This window comes from Limanda limanda, chromosome 10 (genome assembly GCF_963576545.1).
Source record: "Limanda limanda chromosome 10, fLimLim1.1, whole genome shotgun sequence".
NCBI classification, from domain to species: Eukaryota; Metazoa; Chordata; class Actinopteri; order Pleuronectiformes; family Pleuronectidae; genus Limanda; species Limanda limanda.
The window spans coordinates 19,157,286-19,178,597 of NC_083645.1; the positions used below are offsets into that span (position 1 = coordinate 19,157,286).

At 42.5% G+C, this 21,312-nt stretch overlaps 2 protein-coding genes across 2 annotated transcripts; both read right to left on the minus strand.

The window, feature by feature from the left end:
• Positions 1-8,345: 8,345 nt before the first annotated feature.
• mid1ip1l (MID1 interacting protein 1, like) lies at positions 8,346-10,459 on the minus strand. The gene is made up of 2 exons (XM_061079091.1): positions 10,346-10,459; positions 8,346-8,990 (listed from the first exon to the last, which is right to left on the minus strand). Exon 2 carries the CDS (start codon positions 8,900-8,902, stop codon positions 8,414-8,416), a length of 489 nt encoding a protein of 162 aa, XP_060935074.1. The 5' UTR covers positions 8,903-8,990; positions 10,346-10,459; the 3' UTR covers positions 8,346-8,413.
• Positions 10,460-13,260: 2,801 nt separating this feature from the next.
• Positions 13,261-19,418, minus strand: tspan7 (tetraspanin 7). Its single transcript, XM_061079713.1, has 8 exons — positions 19,218-19,418; positions 16,384-16,575; positions 16,212-16,286; positions 16,016-16,117; positions 15,147-15,302; positions 14,908-14,991; positions 14,388-14,472; positions 13,261-14,195 (listed from the first exon to the last, which is right to left on the minus strand). Exons 1-7 carry the CDS (start codon positions 19,302-19,304, stop codon positions 14,404-14,406), a joined length of 765 nt encoding a protein of 254 aa, XP_060935696.1. The 5' UTR covers positions 19,305-19,418; the 3' UTR covers positions 13,261-14,195; positions 14,388-14,403.
• Positions 19,419-21,312: the final 1,894 nt, after the last annotated feature.

The following is a 21,312-nucleotide window of genomic DNA, read 5'->3' on the forward strand; positions in this document are numbered from 1 at the left end:
CTGCAGTTTGTCTGTGTGTATGAAAGCATTCTGATAAATCATCCCCTTTGAAATATCAATCTTCACACGAGCATGAAATGTCCTTTGTCCTCCACGTTAATGTGAAGATTTCCAACGGTGATTCATCCGCTGCAGCTTTTGCTTTGCGCCGCTGCCACCGCTACTCTAAATATAAAATGCCAGGGGGAAAATTACACAGTCATGCATTGCCCCTCGGCCCTCGCTATGTGGCAAGGATGCTGACCTTCTCCAGTCATCTGAGATCGCCTCTGTTTGCAGCCAACGCTCAGGCCGACAACCCAGTCACCCAGACACACTCTGAGATCTGGCTACTGTTTGGAAACTTAGTATTTCTAGATTTGTGAAGGTCATGAGAAGGAGAGGAGGTTGAAGTTGAAGCACTGAAAGGAGCTGAAATGTTGAAGGAAGGATAAATGATAATGGAGTTAAACTGTCAGTCTGATGTCAAAACTTAAAGTTTCAAAAAAAGGACTTTAGTTAAACCACATCAGTAGAGCCCATACCTCCACCAAGGGCCATGTCTCGCAATATGCAAATAGAAACGTGTCAGCGGCTGAGTAAAGCCTCCGCCCTCATGAAACCACATCCACCACATCCGCATTCTTATTTGAACCTAATTGAACCCACTTATAGAAATCAGCCCGATATACCTCGTGTTTTAAAATCCAGATTCATAAATTCCAAGATCTGCCCATTTGCCTTGATATGCACCAAAATGTATCACCGCACAGCAGCTGAAAAAATCCTGCCCTCACGTTCAAATAACGTCTAAATCTGTGCACCATCGTGCTCACACTCACAGGTTTCATTTCCCTAAATAGGCCAGGTTTTTAAAATCGAGAAACATTCATTATTTCCTAAGAAATCGGAGAAAAAACAAAAACAAACGCCCTAACTCGTGATGATAAAGTAAGTGAAAATAACTTCCAGCAAGTTTGATCTCAATCTGTGCGGTTGCTTCTGCGTGATCCTGTTGACAAACAAACCAACGAACGAGCGGACATGTGAAAGCACATCCTCCTTGTGGTGGTAACAAACAGTCTCTGAACGTCCCACATGGAGCATGAGCTCATGTTGGTTTCCTCCCACTGAACAAAAACACTCGATAACCAGAGAAACCTCTTGTTCACAGATAAAAAAAAGTGCTGAGAACACACACCCAGTTATTGAAATCTGACCCGTGTGTTTTCTGTGGATTGTCTGAGTGGGTTGCCGGGATCACGGCTGACAATGGCGAGCTTCATGACAGTGAACACACTCACATAAAGCCGTTGCATTGTCTCAGCCCCGCCTCGCAGATTACATTAAACCCAGTGGTCGTCCAGAGACAGGAGAGCTGGTGTCTTTTATCTCACTGTGACCTTCTCACTGCCAGAGATGACCCTGATCACATGCTCACCTGATAATTAGAGGAAATTACCTGAGGAACAGACGGACACTTGAATTACATTTTACCTCCTGCTATTGTTATGAGATTATGTTTTATCCCCTTCTATTGACCCCCCACCCTCTATTTATTGTGTCTTTTAAATTTTTATGATAATCTATTTTAAAAGCATTTTTATTTGTTGCTATTCTTTGCTCATCAGTCAATTGCAAGCACTGTGAAGCTGTATGAAAGGTGCTATTCTAATAAAGTTTGGTTGATTGATTAACTATTTATAAGAATACACAGTGTGAATAATATAAAATATGATGGAGTCTTATCTGTCAAACTAGATAATAATACTTAAACTACATAAAACAGCTTCAACATGAATGCTGCCTATTATGCATCAATATTGATATTAATCCAATAATTACAGATATGAAAGAACAAGACATTCAGAGAGGAGACACTTTAATAATTTGAGCTTTTGATAATTGAAATGCATGTTATGTATAATTTATCTAAGTAGTAGCAAGGGTATGCATCAGTCTTCTTTATTAATACATTTCATCCTTGGTACTTTACTCGAGTTAAGACTTCGACCAGTGGTTATTATGGTACTCCTGTGTGTTACTTTGTATAATATCATTTCAAATACAAAACAATATGTACAATTGCATGTATACTACCAGGAACAGCACTTTGAATTGGGACATTTTGCTTTGTTTTTGTGTAATCCTGCTAACAGACACACAAACAGCAACGAAAACAATATTACAACCTCCCCTGCAGAGCTAATGAATACTTTTACTTTTGATGCCTGAGGTTACTTTGCTGAAAGAACTTCTGGACTTTCATGTAAGTAAAAACTCCCATGAAGTATTTTACATGTGAGGGAAGTGAAACTATTTTTAAGGCAGTAAAAGATCTGGTGATGTTTCCAGCACCACAGAGATGAACAAACACGTGTGATGTGGTATGAAGCGGTGACACGTTCAACTCCCCGATGCCCCTACATGTTCGTACATCATGTGCATGACAGGTGATAGAACTGACCTCCTGTACCTGAGCATCACAAAAAGTGAGAGGGTTTATAAGATATAAACAAGCCTGAGCTGAGAGGATTGCTTGCTCCCAGAGAGTCACTGTGTGTCAGGCTGTAAGCTGCTCCAGCTGGACTCCACGCCCCCCTCGCTCTTACATAACCTCATGCATGCCTCCTCTATATGTTCCACACTGAACCAGTACATACTGATCTCACTGTGGTGCGTTCCAGTGACACGCTCTGGGGTTTGCAAAAAAACATGTAAATAACGATCGCATGTTTTAAGCCTGTGCAGCCCAAACAGCAGAGAACACAGAGGTGGCAGGTTATCATAGAGTCAAGGAACAAACAGTGCGAGGGGGTGTGTGGGGGGTGTGGTAGGTGGGTTGTGCCTCTGTGTTGTTGGGGTTTGGTGGGAAAGCCTCAGCTTAAAGGGAACATCATGTTCCCGGCTTCACAGATGCTGACAAGACAAAAGACCTGAGACTGAAGCTGTGGCTGAGACGCGGGACAGAAACTATTTGTCCCTAAACTGACGATTATAGTTTGTGTTACTGTGCCTTAAAAAGGCTTTGTTTAAAAGTGAACATGAAAGGATATTATCCTCTAGAGAACATCAGCATCAGCATGACGGTCTGCAGAATCAGCGGTGGAAGAAATGTCCAAATCCTTGTAACAATACTCCATTAAAAGCAGAGTGCTGCATTCACTCACTTAAGTTAGACGAGTTTATTTGAAAAGCACATTCAAAAACAAGGGGATTTACATTAAAATATAAAAAGCATCGTGAGAAGTTGTAAAAGCAACATGAGAAAATACAAAAAACAACAGATAGATAATAAGTAAACCTATTAAATGCAACTCCATTGAGAGTAGGACCCTTGTGGATCAAATAACTGCAAAGACACAAAACAAATGGGACAATGAACTCAACATAACCAAAGAAACACAAATCAATAACAAACGACCCAGCTCTGTTTGTCTACACACTGTTTTTCTCCTGTGTGAGAGGTTAGTAGGGGTCGGCTGCACTTCAGACATTCGGTAACACATCAATATCCAAACATATGAGGGTTAAGAAACAACAAAAACCAGCTACGTGTTTTCACTTCTTCATGTGGTTATTCCTCAGAAAACATCCATTCATTTGCAGACAGTTGCATTCTCTCGTTACATAACAGAATTCTATAAAGGAGAAACGGTTTGGAATTCTCTCAGTCGCTCTCCTCCTCAGACGTTTCCCTGTGACCGGGCTGCTCCTGTGCTGGTGGGAGAGCATCGAACACACAGGAATGTTAACAGCATCAGCGAGCGTGCTGGTTCTAATTACGTGTTCCGCACAAGGCAGCACATTGTGAGTGTGAGCAGGGCACAGCAGCGATGTATGTGGCCTCCGCCGTCTTTCACATGAGTCGACTCGTCTGCAGAGGCAGTGCCTAGCAACCGCTGCATCACATCACAAGACAACCAAGGGGTTTGTAACGCAGTGAAGCAACAGTTACCTTGGAGCCGTGTGAGACACTTGAGGTCCCTTCTAGCAGGTTCTACATTGTTAGAGTTGGACCTTTTATAAAGGGTTTATAAACTGTGATTATGGGATGAATTAAAAAATTGGTTAATTACACATTTACTAATGCTCCACAGATCCGAGATCTTTGATTCATCCTCTGCTGTCGATCCCCTGTCCTCTGGAATAAGGGCTGCAGGATGTCCGGAATAAAATCCTTTCATAAACAGATTTAAAAAATGTACAACTGCAGACTTTATTAATGATTAATTAGAAAGTGCCCGATTTTCTTACTTTTGAAATGTAACAAAAACAGCTCCCATATCATGAATGAGTTGCTTAGGTTAAGAAAAGTGCAATCTACTGAATACTCAGTTCAAATTGTTATCCTACTTAAAGTATTATATGCTAAATGTTGTTGTTGTTTTTTAAAACATTTTAACTTCCGTTAAATGGTTGAGGTAAAAAACAGGAAATGAACGACAAGCTGCGTTACAATAACATTTCAAAGTCTGAGTGGGGGGGGGGGGGGGGGGGGGTGTATGATCCATTATATTTTTATATAGTCTCCAGAGTTTTTTAAGAAAGTGGATGAGGGGGGTCTGCCTCTCAATTGTAACGTGAAGTCCATTATGTTGATGCAAAATAAATATAAATATAAATGTAAATCAAACAAAATAAACAAATAAACAGATATTAAATCGTTTTCACGTCCTGCTGGTATTTATCACATTTGTGGTGGAATGCCTCAGATTCTTTACTCAGCCATTTCCTGCTCCTGGTTTTCTTACTAGCTGCAGTAATATGAACTATCCGATTCTTTCAAGCTGAAAATGTGTATATCTAGAGTTCTCCATCTTCCTTCCACCAACTCCAGAGAACTTTTGGTTCACATGCACCGTCTGACCCTGCAGGAGGTCTCTGTAAAACAATCAAATGTTATTGTCGTTCAGCCGAAATTCACTGGCAATTCCCAGTTCTCATATCTGGTCTCTGTTGTTTGAACTAACGTGACATTTAAAGCAAACAAAGTCGTGCATGCGTGCAGGTGTTTACTCAGGGAGCAGCAGAATAAGGACAGCCCAGTGATAAGAGCCGAGAGGGTGGAGGTGTCTCTTTCTCTAGAATCACATTACATTCCATTTCCATTTCATTTTGCTGACTCTTTAATCCAAATCGACTTACGACATTGTTACATTGACCCTTAGACATCAGCCTCCTCCAGCACCTGATCATGCTGACTTCATCTGCGCCTCATAAAGTCCTAATCTCAGATCTGTCTGCTTGTCTGCAGGTTTACGTCCCTGTGAGGCACGAGCTTTTACAGCTATTGAGCAACAGACTGGGCAGCTGAAGTGAAGCGGGGAGCTCCAGCGAGAGAGCGACAGCACGCAGATGCTGCCGTAGTCTGCCAAGTCTGTATCACGCAGCCTCTGCATGGCTGGCAGGCCGAGCAGGGCAAAGACCTGCCAACCTCAGAGATCCAAGAGACCTTTCAACACCCAATATCTGCCAATGTCGGTCACATTACACTGAACTCAAACTTGGCTTTGAAACATCTCGCTCGCAGATGCACAAACGAGCCTATTTAACCGGTTTTCTCAATGTCCCCGAGGGATGAAACCGTCTCACTCACGACCCCGGGGCCGAGTCCAGTCTGCAGCGCACAGACTGAGAAGTTGCAAGCGTTTGCTCTCAGGTTTCTCAAGACATGGACGTGAGCATGAGGGAGACGCGTGCGGGGTCGGTCAGACCTCTGTAACAGAATATCACTGTCGCAGTTTAAGCCCTCTGAGATTTGCTTGGTGACACTGTGCAATTGAAAGTACAAATTTAAGCCACAATACAAAGAGATGACATATCACTATTTGAGAGCATTTTAATATCTGCCTGTAAACCGGTTCATCTGGTGTTATATTTCACTCTATGCACTCTCACACACCCTTGTATGTACTCATCGCAAGAACATTAAAAATATGTGTACTATGCATATTTTTTTAGCTGTGGGCTATGTGTTATTTACTCAGGTTAAACCAAAAAAAGAGTTGTTTTTACTGTGTTTTCAGGGTCTGTGCTAAGCTAACTTCCTGCTGGCTATTGTGTCAGTTTTCAAACATTCTCTTACAAACATAGATATTTCCATAAATGCAGAGGTCACTTGGTGTCATGCTTCTGTCCAACTAGTAAATCAAACATTCACCTGACTTTTAGCTCTGCTTTTGGTCTCCACCAGTTTGGTGTCTGACAAGCTGCTGAATGCTCTACGTCCGGCAGTCAGTCATCTAACTGAGTTGTTTTAAGCGTCACTGCGATCAGCTGCAGCTCTTCAGCTTCGAGTGCTGAGAGGAAATCCTGTTGGGGAGCAGACAGCTCAACAAAGAGATAAAACTGGCTTCGAAACTGCAGGTTCACTTTCATAATCACATGCGACTCTCAACTCGTCACATCGTTTTTCATGTTGTACTTCTAAATAATATTGATTCTAGCCGGTTCAAATGTGGACTCAATAATCGATTAACTGTAGATTAGTCTGCTGTACAGAAAAGGACCTCGAACCCACTTTTGGTTCACATGCACCGTCTGGCCAGCTGTCACCAGCTTGGTTGACCCAGTTTATCCGAGTGGGCTGAGGCACACTGGCCAGTACAGCCATTTTGATTTGCAGCCATTTGTAAGGCCCATTGTGAGTGGGGAACAGAGGAGGACTGTGGCTCATGCAGCACTTTCCCTGTGCAAACCCTGTGGCCTCTGCGTCCTCCTGGCTCCTACTGGTCGGGGGGGGGGAGGCACCGGTCTGTTTGACCACGGCCACCGCTCGCTTCCTGGATGCCCTTCATGAGACGACCATCTCTTAATCACTGCTGTGCCTTTGAGAGGGGAAGAGGGGAAGAGGAGGGGCTTTGCGAACGGATTGGCTGCTCCTGGCAGAGCTGTTGCTAAGGGGAGGGTTGGCTCGGTGATGGATAGATTTGGCGGCTGATGAGGGAGGGGGGGCAACCACTGTGAGCAACGTATACATCAATTTGATGTTTCATTTATACTCCACTGCCGTCGTGTTCGATGTGACAAAGCTGCAGGAACCAGTTACAGATATCCTGTTCATATCCTCCAGAGGTTTTAAAGATCATGGTTTCTGTGTCACCAGGGTGCCACTTATTTTTATCAAGTTTATTGTCTCACCAACAAAGTCTTATCACTTCTGACGGGTCAAGGCACTTATGAGTTTTATGGACCCGTTTCAAGCCAACATTCCCACCGTTTGAGATTAGTGGACTGTAAATGTCTAGGTTAGAAGCGATAGCAAAAATAGAAGGAAATACAAGTCAGTTTACCATTTTCTGCTTAAACCACACCTTTGTTTTCACAACCAAAACACCCCTGCAGGATATTTGCCTATCAGCCCAACGGTCTGTTTGAATACTAACTGTCAGAATACGTTGAGTGTTTGAGGAGAGCCGTGAGCTCTTTACATCTCCTTTAGGTAAATCCTGTGCAAATCCCCTGACATAAGCTGGCATGACCTGCCCGGTACAAAACCAGGAACCAAGTCATGTCTTGTTTCAAGAGCGTGTTATGTCAAAAATGTCTCACCATCGTGCCTGGACAGGCCTCGAGCAGCAAAAGAAGAAACTGAAACAAAGTGTTGCTGAATGAGCCGTTACAGGAAAACGGTATCAACGCCTCTTGCACACTTCCTGTAGACAAAAAGAAACAGAGCCACAGAATAAGATTTCAATTATTTATTTAGTTTTTACTGCGTCAATATAAAATAGTTTTTGAGATATCCTAGAGCCGTTGCATCATAAACACCTTGAACCATTTAAGCACAGAGACAATGGGGAGTTAACTGAACAGGGCATGAGAGAATACAAAAGTCAAGGCACACCATGTTACAGTTACACAGAGTGTAAAGATTTAAAACCTCTGCTGGTAAAAGCCCTTCAGCTCAGCATAAGAACCATGTCAGATCTTTAAAAAAGGAGGGACGAATAACCAGCATTCAATATCTCCTACAGTCGAACCTTTTATTCAAAAACGGGACACATCGATCTGGCCACAGAATCGTGTTAAAATTTGAAAGTGAAGACAAAAGGGGGAAGTGCAAGTTTCTGCTTAAACAGGAGCTGTGCTTCATTTGGACTCGAGTACGGATTCAATAAACCTCCACCCGAGTGTCAACCCCCCCGCTCTGACAAACAGGCTCAGGTTGACACGTGCAGGCGTCATGGGTTCAGGTATGTTTAACATGGGGAAGAAGAAGAAGAGAAGAAGAAGAATTCTGGGAGTGTCACTACACAGGAGTGAGAAGTCACTATGTGATTGCCCTGGTCAGTTCACCGTCCATTGAGATCTATTATGAAGACAGGGGTGGGGGGGCCCTTCAACACATCCAAATTAGTTCAAGTCAAGCAGTCCGGCTGAAGTGGGTGGGAGAGTAAAAACAGACAGAAGAAGAAAACAGTGGGGAGTTCTATCTGATGAAGTTTCCTCCTCCGATTTCCCTCTTGTATCTGTTGGTGAGATTGTCCGCCTGCAACGTGAGCTTGGACAGAACGCCGAACAGTCCCCGGAGGTGGAAGTGAAACTGATGCTCCAGGTCCGTGTGCTCGTCCGTCTGCAGACCCCCGGTGACCGGCTGCTGCTCCTCCTGCTTCACCGCCATCTCCAGGAAGCTGGCGCCGCTGCTCATCTCCCGCTTCAGCATGCCCCACTCCATGTCGTTCTTGATGGACTTGAGGAGCAGGTAGTGCTCGTACATGTCCCGCTGCTTGTTGGGACACGGCGGCACGTTGTTGTTGGCCTCCACCTCGCTGGCCGCCTGCTCCTCCAGCGGCATGTCCCGCAGCAGGCTGGGCACCATGATGGTCTCGTCCATGTTGTTGGCCGCCGCGATGAAGCGGTGCATGACGTTGATGAGGGAGTTCTTGTTGCTGGCGGAGTCGTTGGTGATCTGCATCATTTTGACGGCTTTGGAGTTGGCGTGGTTACAGTGGAATTTGGTTTTTTTTTTGAGACGGGGGTGCTCGGGCAATTTAGAGGTGGCTGATCTGCAAGAGGAGGAGGAGAGGAAATGTGAGCAGGTTGCAAAAACAAGCAGATCATCATAGGTCACTTCTATGAATATTTAGACTCAATTCCTCAAGATTCAAGATTCTTATTGTCAAATGCACAGAGATAACATGAAGCAGTCGCTGGCATTGAAATACTTGGGTCACAGGCTCTCTTTAAGCAATGCTCAGCAGTTGCAACCAAAAAAAAGTAATAAAAATAGAATATCAATAAAATAAAATATCAAAAATGTAAAATAGAAAATAAAAATATATATATCTAAATATATATCTTTACAGATGAGGAGAAAAATAAAATAGTTCAATTTGCGCAGTAGTGCAAATATTCAAATATGCTTATTACCTCAATGTTTACACCCAAGTACAACGACTGTTTATAAACAACCTAATGTAACCCACACACAAATATTGTTTCCTCCAATTGGATCCACAGCTTTAGCCCCCACTTGTGAAAGCTGTCCCCTGCTAACAGGTCTTTCAGACACAGCCTCTCACATGAAGACTATTGGATGTTCACAGCACTGAGCTGGAGTCTGAAGCATTAAACTAACTTCCTCTGCTGAAGAGCTTTCACCAACAGGTCCAATAGAAACTCAAAATAACAAACTAAAAGTGGCGGATGGAAGCATTTTGAATGCGACGCACACGCCCAGGGAAAGACAATGGGTGATGTTCCAACACTTCCGTATGAAATCATAAAATGGTTAACGGGTTTAAATATTAGCAAAACGGCTACATTAGCATTCGGTTTATCAGAAGGCTAGCGGCCAATAATAACAGGCCCAACGTTAACGTGGGAGCTGAACAGGAAGCGTCAGTCCTGCGCGTCTGTACCGTTAACACATTTAACAGGAAACACAATTGTTTGTCTGAAAATGGATTTCTTTCTGCTAAAGTCCCGGATTGAAGCTGAGGGAAGTCAACCAGCAACCGGACATAACCTGATGTTAATGTTCTAATTTGGATTAAAACATTTTGTCATTCCCATGTGAAGTTTTTTGTAATTTCTCACCCCCGTGATATAGAAAATGGCATCGAGGATCTTCCACCCTGGACACCCACCCCCACCCCCCACACACACACACACACACACTCACATGCACAAACACACACCCACCCAACCACCCACCCACACCAGGAAATATGACAAAACTGATGCAGCTGGTTTCTCATCATCTGGTTATGATCTGATAACACAACAGCAGCAGCACATCTGGATCACTACTCCATCCACATTGTGTCTGGCCTGGGATCCATCACACAACGTGACCTTGGATAGATTCCTCCGCCCGGAAGGAGCAGTGGGGGGGCACTCGAGTGTAAACAGAACTGACCTGAACCAGGAAGTGGAGCTGAGGGGAAATCAGATGGAATCTTCTCAGACTCTGCGCATCATCCGCCGGGAAGCAACACACTTCTCTCCCCGGCTTCCTCTCAGCTGCAGGCGGCTTTTATACCGCACACGCCGGGGCTGGGGCGGAAGAGAGGAAGCGACTAGCCCCGCCCTCCGTGGTGTCTCCCCTGCAGAGCCGATTGGCCAGCGAGGTAAGACATGGGCGTGTCCAAGCGAGCACCTCATCCGGATCTGACCAATGGCAACGCGAGTGGCAGCTGTCAGTCAAACGTGTTTTCCCCCCACGGTGTGTGGTGATTGGCTGCTCATCTTTTCCGGTTCCGTTTGTTGCCTGAAGGCAAAAGATGAAAATACGCAGTTATTATATTTTTCAGATTGTTTTCTTCGATTTAATCTTTTGATCTTTGTTTTTTTTTGGCGTCGGAAAGTAGATTTTTTTTATTTCGCTTGTATTTCATCATTTCAATGTAGTCGAACTGTTTCTACAGCTGCCTCAGTTTATTATTGCACCAGTACTGCCCCCTGGTGGAGAGATGGCGTTAATTGAAATCCTTCTCTATCTAATTACTGAATCTAAAAAAAAAATATGTATATATTATTTTCGTCACTTTTAACAGCAATACAAATTATTCTATTGTTCGTTTTTTGTAATCTGTCTTGTCAAATTGTTTTAATCTTAATCATATGGCCCATTGTTCTATTTTTGTTCTATCTATCATCTATCTATCTGTCTATCTATCTATCTATCTATCTATCTATCTATCTATTTATCTATCTATCTATCTATCTATCTATCTATCTATTTATCTATCTATCTATCTATCTATCTATCTATCTATCTATCTATCTATCTATCTATCTATCTATCTATCTATCTATCTATCTATCTATCTATCTATCTATCTATCTATCTATCTATCTATCTATCTATCTATCTATCTATCTATCTATCTAACCCAAATTTGCCTTTTTAAAATGTGTGTGAACTTTGAGTCTTAAGCTGCAGAAAAAATGAATCATCTATCCAGAAGAAATACTTTTGTAAATCTGATACATTTTAAAGCCAATAGTAGCAGGTAAATAACAGATGCAAAGTAAAGTGACGTTCAGGATTGTTAGTTGCTGAATATTAGAGCACTGACAGTTTCCCTCCTTAGTCTCCATTAGTTGACAGTTGACCATTTACAGTGTGATCAATAGAATGTGAAAGCCTCCACAGTTCTTCTCTCACCAGAGTCTTCCAGGTTATTTAACATGCTGCAGCAGAAAGTGTCTCAGTGATGAGTCCCTCAGCGATACAGGTGTCTGCCTGTGTGGCTGCATGTTGCAGGGTCACAGCAGCTCTGACCTGCTCTAAGAATAGACACAGTGTTTACAGATTGTCAGAACTCAGTGTAAGTGAGTTACACAGGGTCATTAGAACACTCACCTTTGTGTTCTCTATGATAAAGTAGGTTGTTATTCTCTGGAGAAGTGAGGGACATTGGTATTTACTTTTCTGAGAAGCTGTTAGTGGAACCTGACTCCCTCTATCTTTTCCATGTGACTTTGACACGGTGGCTCAACACGTTACACTATAGTTGGTTGATGCTTCACAAACAACAAACCAACAATGATTTAGGAAATAGTGCTTGTGCCGTTTATGCGACAACTTCATGGAAATCTGCAACATCAGAAGAAAATCACAACACTTATGTCTTTCTGTAACTTAAAGTCCAATCAGTAATCATTCTCCTCCTAGATTCACAGAGACTACTTGTGTTAATTCGTGTTTAGCTGCAAAAAATAAAATCATAGATCACAAAGGTCTGGTTTTGTGCAAATACTATTGACTATACATAGGAAGAGAAATGCAGGAGCAGACGTTTCATGTGTGCACAGCAGCAGCGTGAGTGCAAGGAGAAGAGCTGAAGCTTAAGTGCAGGAAATCTGAGCACAAACTGAAAGAGCACTCTCTTGAATAAACACAGGAGAAATACCACATAATGTGTTGAAGATTTTATGAAACTATTGTGAGGTCTCAGCACTCAAAACGATTTATTCATAAATTACATCATTTTAATGTGAAATAATTTGGAAGATATTCCCTTGAATTACTAAAGCTGCGGAGGCCTCATATTAACACCAGATAAACTCCTGAACAAAACCTTTACGCAGAAAAGAAAATAATTTGAAAATACATTTGAGTCGATCTTTTAAAGAGCTGTGGGAACAATATGAACGATTGAAGCCAGTTAAACCTGTTTAAGTGTAATGGGAATATGACTGTTGTTTTATGACAGGCTGTTATTAAGAACCTTCACTGTGGATTGTCAGGTATCTTTATGTAACACACTGTAACTGAGCAACATGTGTTAGAGGCCTAAGCAGGAGCTGACGGTGATTCAGCCGTGAACGTTGAAATGTATTAACATGGCTGACACATTTTAATACGATATATTAAATGATATAAAAGGAAAATACAACTTGAGTGAACACAGGCGCTGGTGAGAGGCCAGACATCTTTCTATTAATGTTTGAGCTGATTTAAATCAGAGTAACAGTGTGAAGAATAGGGAGAAAACCTTTATTGGGTATTAATTATATTCTGAATTTTGAAATGTTTGAATCTAACAAATTCAGGACTGTTACAGCTTCATTCTCTCCGGCTGTGGCACAATACAATTAAAGCTGTTAATGTGTAAATTTGGTAATCGACCATATCTTGTGGGATTCATGGTCTGTTCTACATTTGTATCTTATTTTGCCGTTTCTTCGCTCTGCTGTAACTGAGAGGAATGGACAGATAATTGGTATTTGATCACAAGAGTATAAAGAGCTTAGTTTATAGATATGAGACAGAAATACAAAATCTAAGAAATTTAATACAATTACTTGAACAAATAGATCAAAAAGTATGCCAAAAATCATTTAATACCCACAACTACAACCACACACTGCACTAAGGTATTTTAAGCATAAAGCAGATGTTTAATTAAAAGTCGTCCTGCATACAAAAAAAAACTAGATGGCTTTCACATCTTGTAATTTGAATCCCTAACAAAGCCCCAAATAACCGAGTCATCTGCCAAAAAGTCACCTTCAGCCGTGGATCAGTCGCATCCTGAGCTGAAAATCTTTGATAAAGATCCTGGATTTCATCTATATTTTATTTTTTTTCAAGTATTTCACATGCATCAACAGACGAAGAACAATTGAAACACTGAGAACTGTGAAATGAAGGTGGCTGGGTACACATGAATACAGAATACAGGCTCTCAACAATACTGGCCTACACAACCATTAGCAGGGCCTGTTTTCCACACCCCCCCCCCCCTTCAGACCTTACTGCAAGTCGCACATATTTGATTTCAGAGTGGCGACCTCTTGTCCATCTGCCGGGCTAAATCGGTTTCACAGACAAATTCACTTAGTGTTGAGAGAACCTGAACATTTATCAGCTCATCATCTACATTGGTTTTGCTACAGACTAAATATAGAAACATTACAAAATAAGGCAGCTGCAACACACAGAGAGAAACTGGATGAGTTCATTAACTCAAAGGAAAAAAAAGGATAATCTATATCTTAACGAAAATTCTGTAATTCAGTCCGAGGAGTCCAGGTCCCTTTTCTCTTTCGTCAAACTACGCTGCGGGTTTTGTCCCTTTCTGTTGCTCCTGTTACATTTTTCCCTTCTGCTTGTTTGTCATCGATGACACTGAATACAGGAAGTGATTTTCCCTTGCTAAAATGATAATAACTAGCACACATACACACACGCACAATATAAAAAAATCACAGGAGATTCATTTTAGTCCGTTTTCACCAGGAGCGGCACATCAAGTGACCTGCAAACGCAAAACAGAGAGTTTGTAATAAAAGCAGCTCATTTGTATTCGAACATTAAATCATTAAATCGCTGCCGCTGCTTTTTTCGGTTTAATCTGTGCTGATTTGAATGAAGCACGATTCATTCTCCCGACAAAGAACTGCAGCGTTCACTTCTCCAATATGTCATCACTTCGACACGTAAGTCTCACCTGCGACAGGTCACAGCTAGACCATCTCATACTGGTTGTTGGTGATGTATCGGGACAAGCAGCAAGCCAGGAAAATTCCAATGAGCTGAGAGGAAACAGTTTGAAACAATATAGAGTTAACACACACATGTTGGTCAGTAACAGTGTCTTTAACCCCTCGGCCGACAGGACAAGAACGGATATCCGACTGTTCTCGTCTTTTGATTTATTGGTTTATTCTACAGGAAAAGATTAATAAACACCAGTGCAAATGTGCCAGAGTTAACCAAGGTGATTTTCTATTTGTAGTCCCTGGACAGATGTTACAAAGTCATCTGTCCAGATGTTTCCCCAGTGGACTGCAGTCTGTCATCAAATCCCCAGATCTTGTTCCCATAACCGACAGGCATCAAGGACAAAGCTATAACCATTATACTTGATGTTGGAGAAAATATATATTTCTACATGAACCAACCAGAGGCACAACACAGCTTTATTTGTTCTGCGTTCTTAAATACATCTGAGAGGGAGTGGGATGTACCTGGAAGAATGCAATCCCAAAGGAGATCCCTGCGATGATTCCCAGGTTGGCCTCCATTGTACTTGTCACTTTAGCAAAGCAACCCTACACAGCGGAGGAAGAAAGATTTATAGAGCTGCTTAGAAAGTGACAGTTTTTCATTTAAACTGGTGACCATGCGTGTCGTCGACAGATGTTTAAATCATTTGAATACACGACTGATTTGAAGCTACATAATATGCTGTGGGCAGTGAACTCACCGTCGTGTACACTTCACTCTCGGCCTTGTCGAGGTCTTTCAGGGACTCAGGTAAGCACTTGGTGTTGTCTTTGCAGCAGCTGGCAGGGACGCCCTTCTCTTTAAAGTAAGCCGTGGTGTTCCAGTCGGTGAAATTCTTCACCCCACAGCAATGCAGCTACAAGGAGCAAAACAATTTTTTTACTTAAAAAAAAAGTTTTTAAAAAATGAGTTAAATGTAATAAAAGCAGCTCATTTGTATTCGAACATTAGATCATTAAATTGCTGCCGTTGCAATGCAGCTACGAGGAGCAAAATATTTTTTCACTTAACAAAAAGTTTTTAAAAAATGAGTTAAAAGACAGATGACTTTTTTGTTGTAATTTCAGAACGACAACAAAAAAAACTCCAGGTTTACGGTTTCCTCCGAAATACAAATTCAACATTTTAAGACTTGATGTTACAGTCCCTGCCTGTGCTGTCTTCACCAAGCAGTAGCTGCCACATTTATAGAGAAATATAGAATCTATTGTGTACACTGTCTTTTTAATATATAGCAGGGTTTATATGTATGTCACTGCTGAAGAAGGGATGCTTATGCAATGGTCCATTTTAAGATGGAACGGCCCCCCTGGCTATGGAAGGGGGAGAATGCCAGAAAAGCCTCGAGGCAAGGATCACGCAGATTTACGTCACAATGACACGGTCTTTAATTTTAACTTTGCAGAACTTTTACACACAGAAAAAAACCTATATAACACAATGAAGGAAAGAAAAACTGAAAAAGCATGATGTAATATTATATTAGATTGAAAATATCCTGACGTAAGCTCAAGTTCTCTGATTGTCCATCGAGACAGTGACAAAGTCGACAACATGAGTGTAACTTACAGTCATCTGGATGGCGTCCACTGCTTTGCTGCTGCTGCCGCCGTCGGTGCTGTTGTAGTTCTTCACAGCACTTTCATAGGCCGAGCCCAATTTGGCTTTAATCTGGTGAAATCAAATCAGAAAGGTAGAATTGATTGCATTTGCGCTGATGTGACCCGTCTGTGAAACATTTCCATGTTTGGCACGAGTGACTCACCTCGTGTCTGAAGATGAAGCCTGAGATACCTGCCACCAGCTCAGCCAGGAACACCAAGATCAGAAACATGGCATACTGCAGAACCAACACAAGGGGGGGGGGAACTGTTATATATGGTCACACCTGAGGGGGGGGGGGGTTATATTTTCAGTAGAGCTGCTCCTTCACTGACCAGTTTGAGCATCCATGGGCTGCCGCGGCATGTGGCGAAGCAACCGAACAGCCCGAAAATAACGATGGTGGCTCCGGTCCCAATGAGGACATATGGTGCATTGGTGGTGCTCTCGTCAGACGCCAGGGCGAGATAGTCCTCCAGGCTCACCTTCCCCCACACCCCCACCGCCAGCAGGATCACGCCTGTGAACTGCAGGAGACAGCAGGGCATCAAAGAGCCACCCAGTAAGATGAGGAGGGTCGGACACGGAACCTGAGATTAAAGCCTCCAAGGCACTTCCCCGCCTGAATCAGTAACACTCTATCACACATGAGGGATTTGTAATTATCACATTTACGGTGGATTGTTTTGAGCTGCTAAAATAAAAAATCATCGGACCATTGGATCAGTCGAAAGAAGCAATCTGATGGATTTGATGAAAATATTTAGCCATTTTTCTGTGAACAAAAGTAAAGCAGATCAAGTGATAATGAAAATAATGAGCTGAATGATAATCAATCAGGCAATAAACACAAAACTGCTTTAATTCAATGTTAAAGATATTTTTAAAAACAAAAATGGTAAATATTTCCAACATCTCAACTGTACAAATTTGATGCTTTTATTGAAGTCCTATATGATGATGAATGGTTATTGTATTGTGGGTAAGTGTACATTGGTATTGTGGTTTTGTGAGCTGCTAAAATAAAGAATGACATGTTTATGAGCGGAAAGGTGAAGATTGACAGTGATGTTTTGGACATTTTCTCTCATAAAAACTCAAGTTTAAAAGGGACTTTAACAGCTTGTGACGGAATAAAGCTGTAGTTGTCTGCATAGATTCTGAAAATCTAATATTCGTTAAAATCCTGTCCCGAGCAACAAGGACACATATGATGATCCCAGCCTCTTAGATGTGACGTTTCAGCTTTTTTGGGGCATCGGACCATTGGATCAATCTAAATAAGCAATCTTATGGATTTGATGAACATATTTAGACATTTTTCTGCGAACAAAAGTAAAGCAGATCAAGTGATGATGAAAATAATGAGCTGAAAGATAATCAATCAGGCAATAAACACAAAACTGCTTTAATTCAATGTTAAAGATATTTTTTGAACCAAAATGGTAAATATTTCCAACATCTGAACCGTACAAATGTGATGCTTCTATTGAAGTCCTATATGATGATGAATGGTTAGTGTATTGTGGGTAAGTGGACATTTGTATTGTGGTTTTGTCTGTTTCAGCGTCGTTAGTATTGAGTCCACAAAGCTGTTTACAGTCAACACATCTTCACTGAACTCTCCTGTATCAGTATAACACAAGATGTTTGATAAGCAGCAGTTTGTCTATTTACCGTCAGTATTTTACATAAAACCAAAAGGCAGCTGGGACTCCGGCCTCGGCCTGTGATTCAGTCATCTCAGCATCTTTCCCTTCACCGCTGCTCTATCACAAGTCATTAGCCTGAGGCGAGACATCAGCTCAACCAGCCAAGACCAATATATCGTCAGATAAAATCACTGACCTGAACTTTGTGTTTGCAGCAGCAGCCTGAGACACCTGTTTGCTCAGGTACAAAGATTAACATGCGGAGCGACGATAAGTGCTCATTTTCTTCTTAATGCCACCTCATGTTTACATTTTACCAACATTTAATGGGGGGTGCAACCAGCAGTGGCTTCAGCCGCCTGTTACCCTGCTGATTATTGTCTTGATTAACCGTTTTGTTGTAATTAAAGGATTCGAAAAACGTAATAAATGCTTGTTTAAAGTTCCCACAGTCCAAGGTCATGTCTATGTGATATCCAGTTTAATAAACATGGCATGGAAAAGTAAATCATTGTTATCTAAGTGAAACATTTATCAAAAGAAGGAGGAGCAGCGACTGTTTTGATAAGGACACAATAACTTATTTTATGTTAAAACATAAAACATTTGCCTTTTCCAGCTTTTTAAAATATTTTGTCCAATGTAATAAACTGGAATGAATCCTTTGTTGTGGACCTGCTTGTAGGGAAAACAAGACATTTTACCCTTTAGCTACTGGAGGCTGTACTGGCAGTTTCACTAAATTATGACTTTTCAAACCACATAATTAACTTATCGCTAAAATAATCAGCATATTCATTATTAAACCACTTTTCATAGTTGAACAGAGCACTTAGATAGTAACAGTAAACTGAACCAGGACAATTTCTTGGCCAGTTTTAAATCAAACAACAACTAATGTCATTCATAAGTTGATCAACTTTCTGTCGATGCTTTGATCTGCGAGCTGGACCTCACAGCTTCAAACTGACTTTTACTTACAGATCAAATGTATTACAAACAAACTACTTCAACAACAGATTCACAAACTGAATCCTCGATCAGACCCAGCGATCAAACCAAGCGATCCTCCGGTCAGTCGACGGGTAACGATTAATCGACCACAGCTCTTTGTTACAAAGTAGCACAATAGACAAACTGTTGCTGAATGTAACTTTAAACGGATGACGTGTGAAAGTGTAACAACACTGTGAGTTAAACAGTGAGACAGACAAACAGAGAAACACACAACAGATCCACCAGCCGCTGCTTGGAAATGACACGTTGATGCTTTTTCTCTCTGCGACCGAACAACAAACATCTGCTTCACCGATCAACAAGTGGATCTGTGTGAGCTCAGCCGCTGGGACCGGGGGACACGGGGACAACACGGGGACAACACGGTGTCCTCACGGTGTCCTCCCGGGTCCATGGGTCGTGATTTGAGGGGAAACCGTGTGTTCGCCCCGCGGCTTCTCCCGTTAGCTCCTTGTTGCTTTAGCTCGTCGTCCCTCGAACTTCCACGAGTCCGGACTCACCCAGAAAATGAGGCTGTAGGAGACGAGGAAGGTTTTCAGGCAGGTGATCACCGGCTTGGTCTGCAGCCGCCGGGACGGAGGAGACATGGCGGAGGCCGAGGTTCAGGACGAGAGAGAGAGAGAGAGACGAGGGACTGGTCGGCTTCTTCTTCTCTGCGCCCCGGAGGAGAGGAGGACAAAAGTTGGAGAGGAAAACAGAGAGAGGAGACCGGAGGGAGGGGGGAGGGAGAGGGGGTGTCGTCACTCTGACCCACATTCACTTTCCTGCAGGGGGCCACGTCCCTCCTCCACTCTGATCCACATCCACACCAGATCCTGATCCACACCAGATCCTGGTCCACACCACATCCACATTCTGATTCTGATCCTGATCCTGACAGATCCACATCCCGATTCTGATCCTGATCCACACCACATCCACACCAGATACTGATCCACACCACATCCAGATTCAGACCAGATCCTGATCCTGATCCTGATCCTGATCCTGATCCAGATCCAGACCCAGATCCTGATCCCCACCTGATCCATATCCGCACCACATCCAGACCAGATCCTGGTCCTGATCCTGATTATGATCCTGATCATGATCCATACCACATCCAGATTCAGACCAGATCCTGATCCTGATCCTGATCCTGATCCAGATCCAGACCCAGATCCTGATCCCCACCTGATCCATATCCACACCACATCCAGACCTGATCCTGATCCTGATTATGATCCTGATCCTGATCATGATCATGATCCACACCACATCCTGACCCAGATCCACACCACATCCAGATCCACACAAGATCCAGATCCCCACTAGATCCAGATACACACCTCATCTAGACCAGATACTGATCCCGATCCTGATCATGATCCTGATCCACACCACATCCTGACCCAGATCCACACCACATCCAGATCCACACAAGATCCAGATCCTGATCCCCACTAGATCCAGATACACACCTCATCCAGACCAGATCCTGATCCTGATCCTGATCCTGATCCTGATCCTGATCCACACCACATCCTGACCCAGATCCACACCACATCCAGATCCACACAAGATCCAGATCCTGATCCCCACTAGATCCAGATACACACCTCATCTAGACCAGATACTGATCCCGATCCTGATCATGATCCTGATCCACACCACATCTTGACCCAGATCCACACCACATCCAGATCCACACAAGATCCAGATACTGATCCCCACTAGATCCAGATACACACCTCATCCAGACCAGATACTGATCCTGATCCTGATCTTGATCCTGATCCTGATCCTGATCCTGATCCTGATCATGATCATGATCCACACCACATCCTGACCCAGATCCACACCACATCCAGATCCACACAAGATCCAGATCCTGATCCCCACTAGATCCAGATACACACCTCAACCAGAACAGATACTGATCCTGACCCACACTACATCCAGATCCAAATCCCGATTCGGACCCTGACCCAGATACACACCACATCCAGATCCTGATCCCCACTAGAATCAGATCCACACTTTAACTCCAGATTCAGAATCAAACCCAGATCCACCCTAGATCTACATCCAGATCCAGTCCAGAGTAAAATCTGCAGAAACATTTGAATAATTTCACCTTCAGATTATAAAATGAAATCATGAACTAAAAACACTTTATTTTAACAGACAACTTTATCTTTTTAAAGTCAATTTATCGTAATATCATTGCGTACATATATGTTTACACCGGGCATCATAGAGAAATGTCATTTTAATCCTGTCCATGTCCTGTACATGTGGCAGAATTGATAATATTGTTGACAATTATAAAATAAAAATAAATATTACAGAAAACTTCTCCTTGATGACTCACAACTTTTATTTGATTTTAAATTGTTTGTCTATCTTCACTTTCTAGGAGTTATTAGAAGTTTGTGTTGATATTTCTTTTCCTTTCATTCTTCTTTTCTTCTTTTCTTCAGTCCTCTCAGACATGAAGAGAAAACCCAGTCTATGGAGAAAACACACACATGAGAAGTCCGGTAGCGCCCCCCAGCGGCTGTTCACCGTCATCGTGACCTAGAAGGATCGTTTCTTTAAAAGCTGCGAAGACTC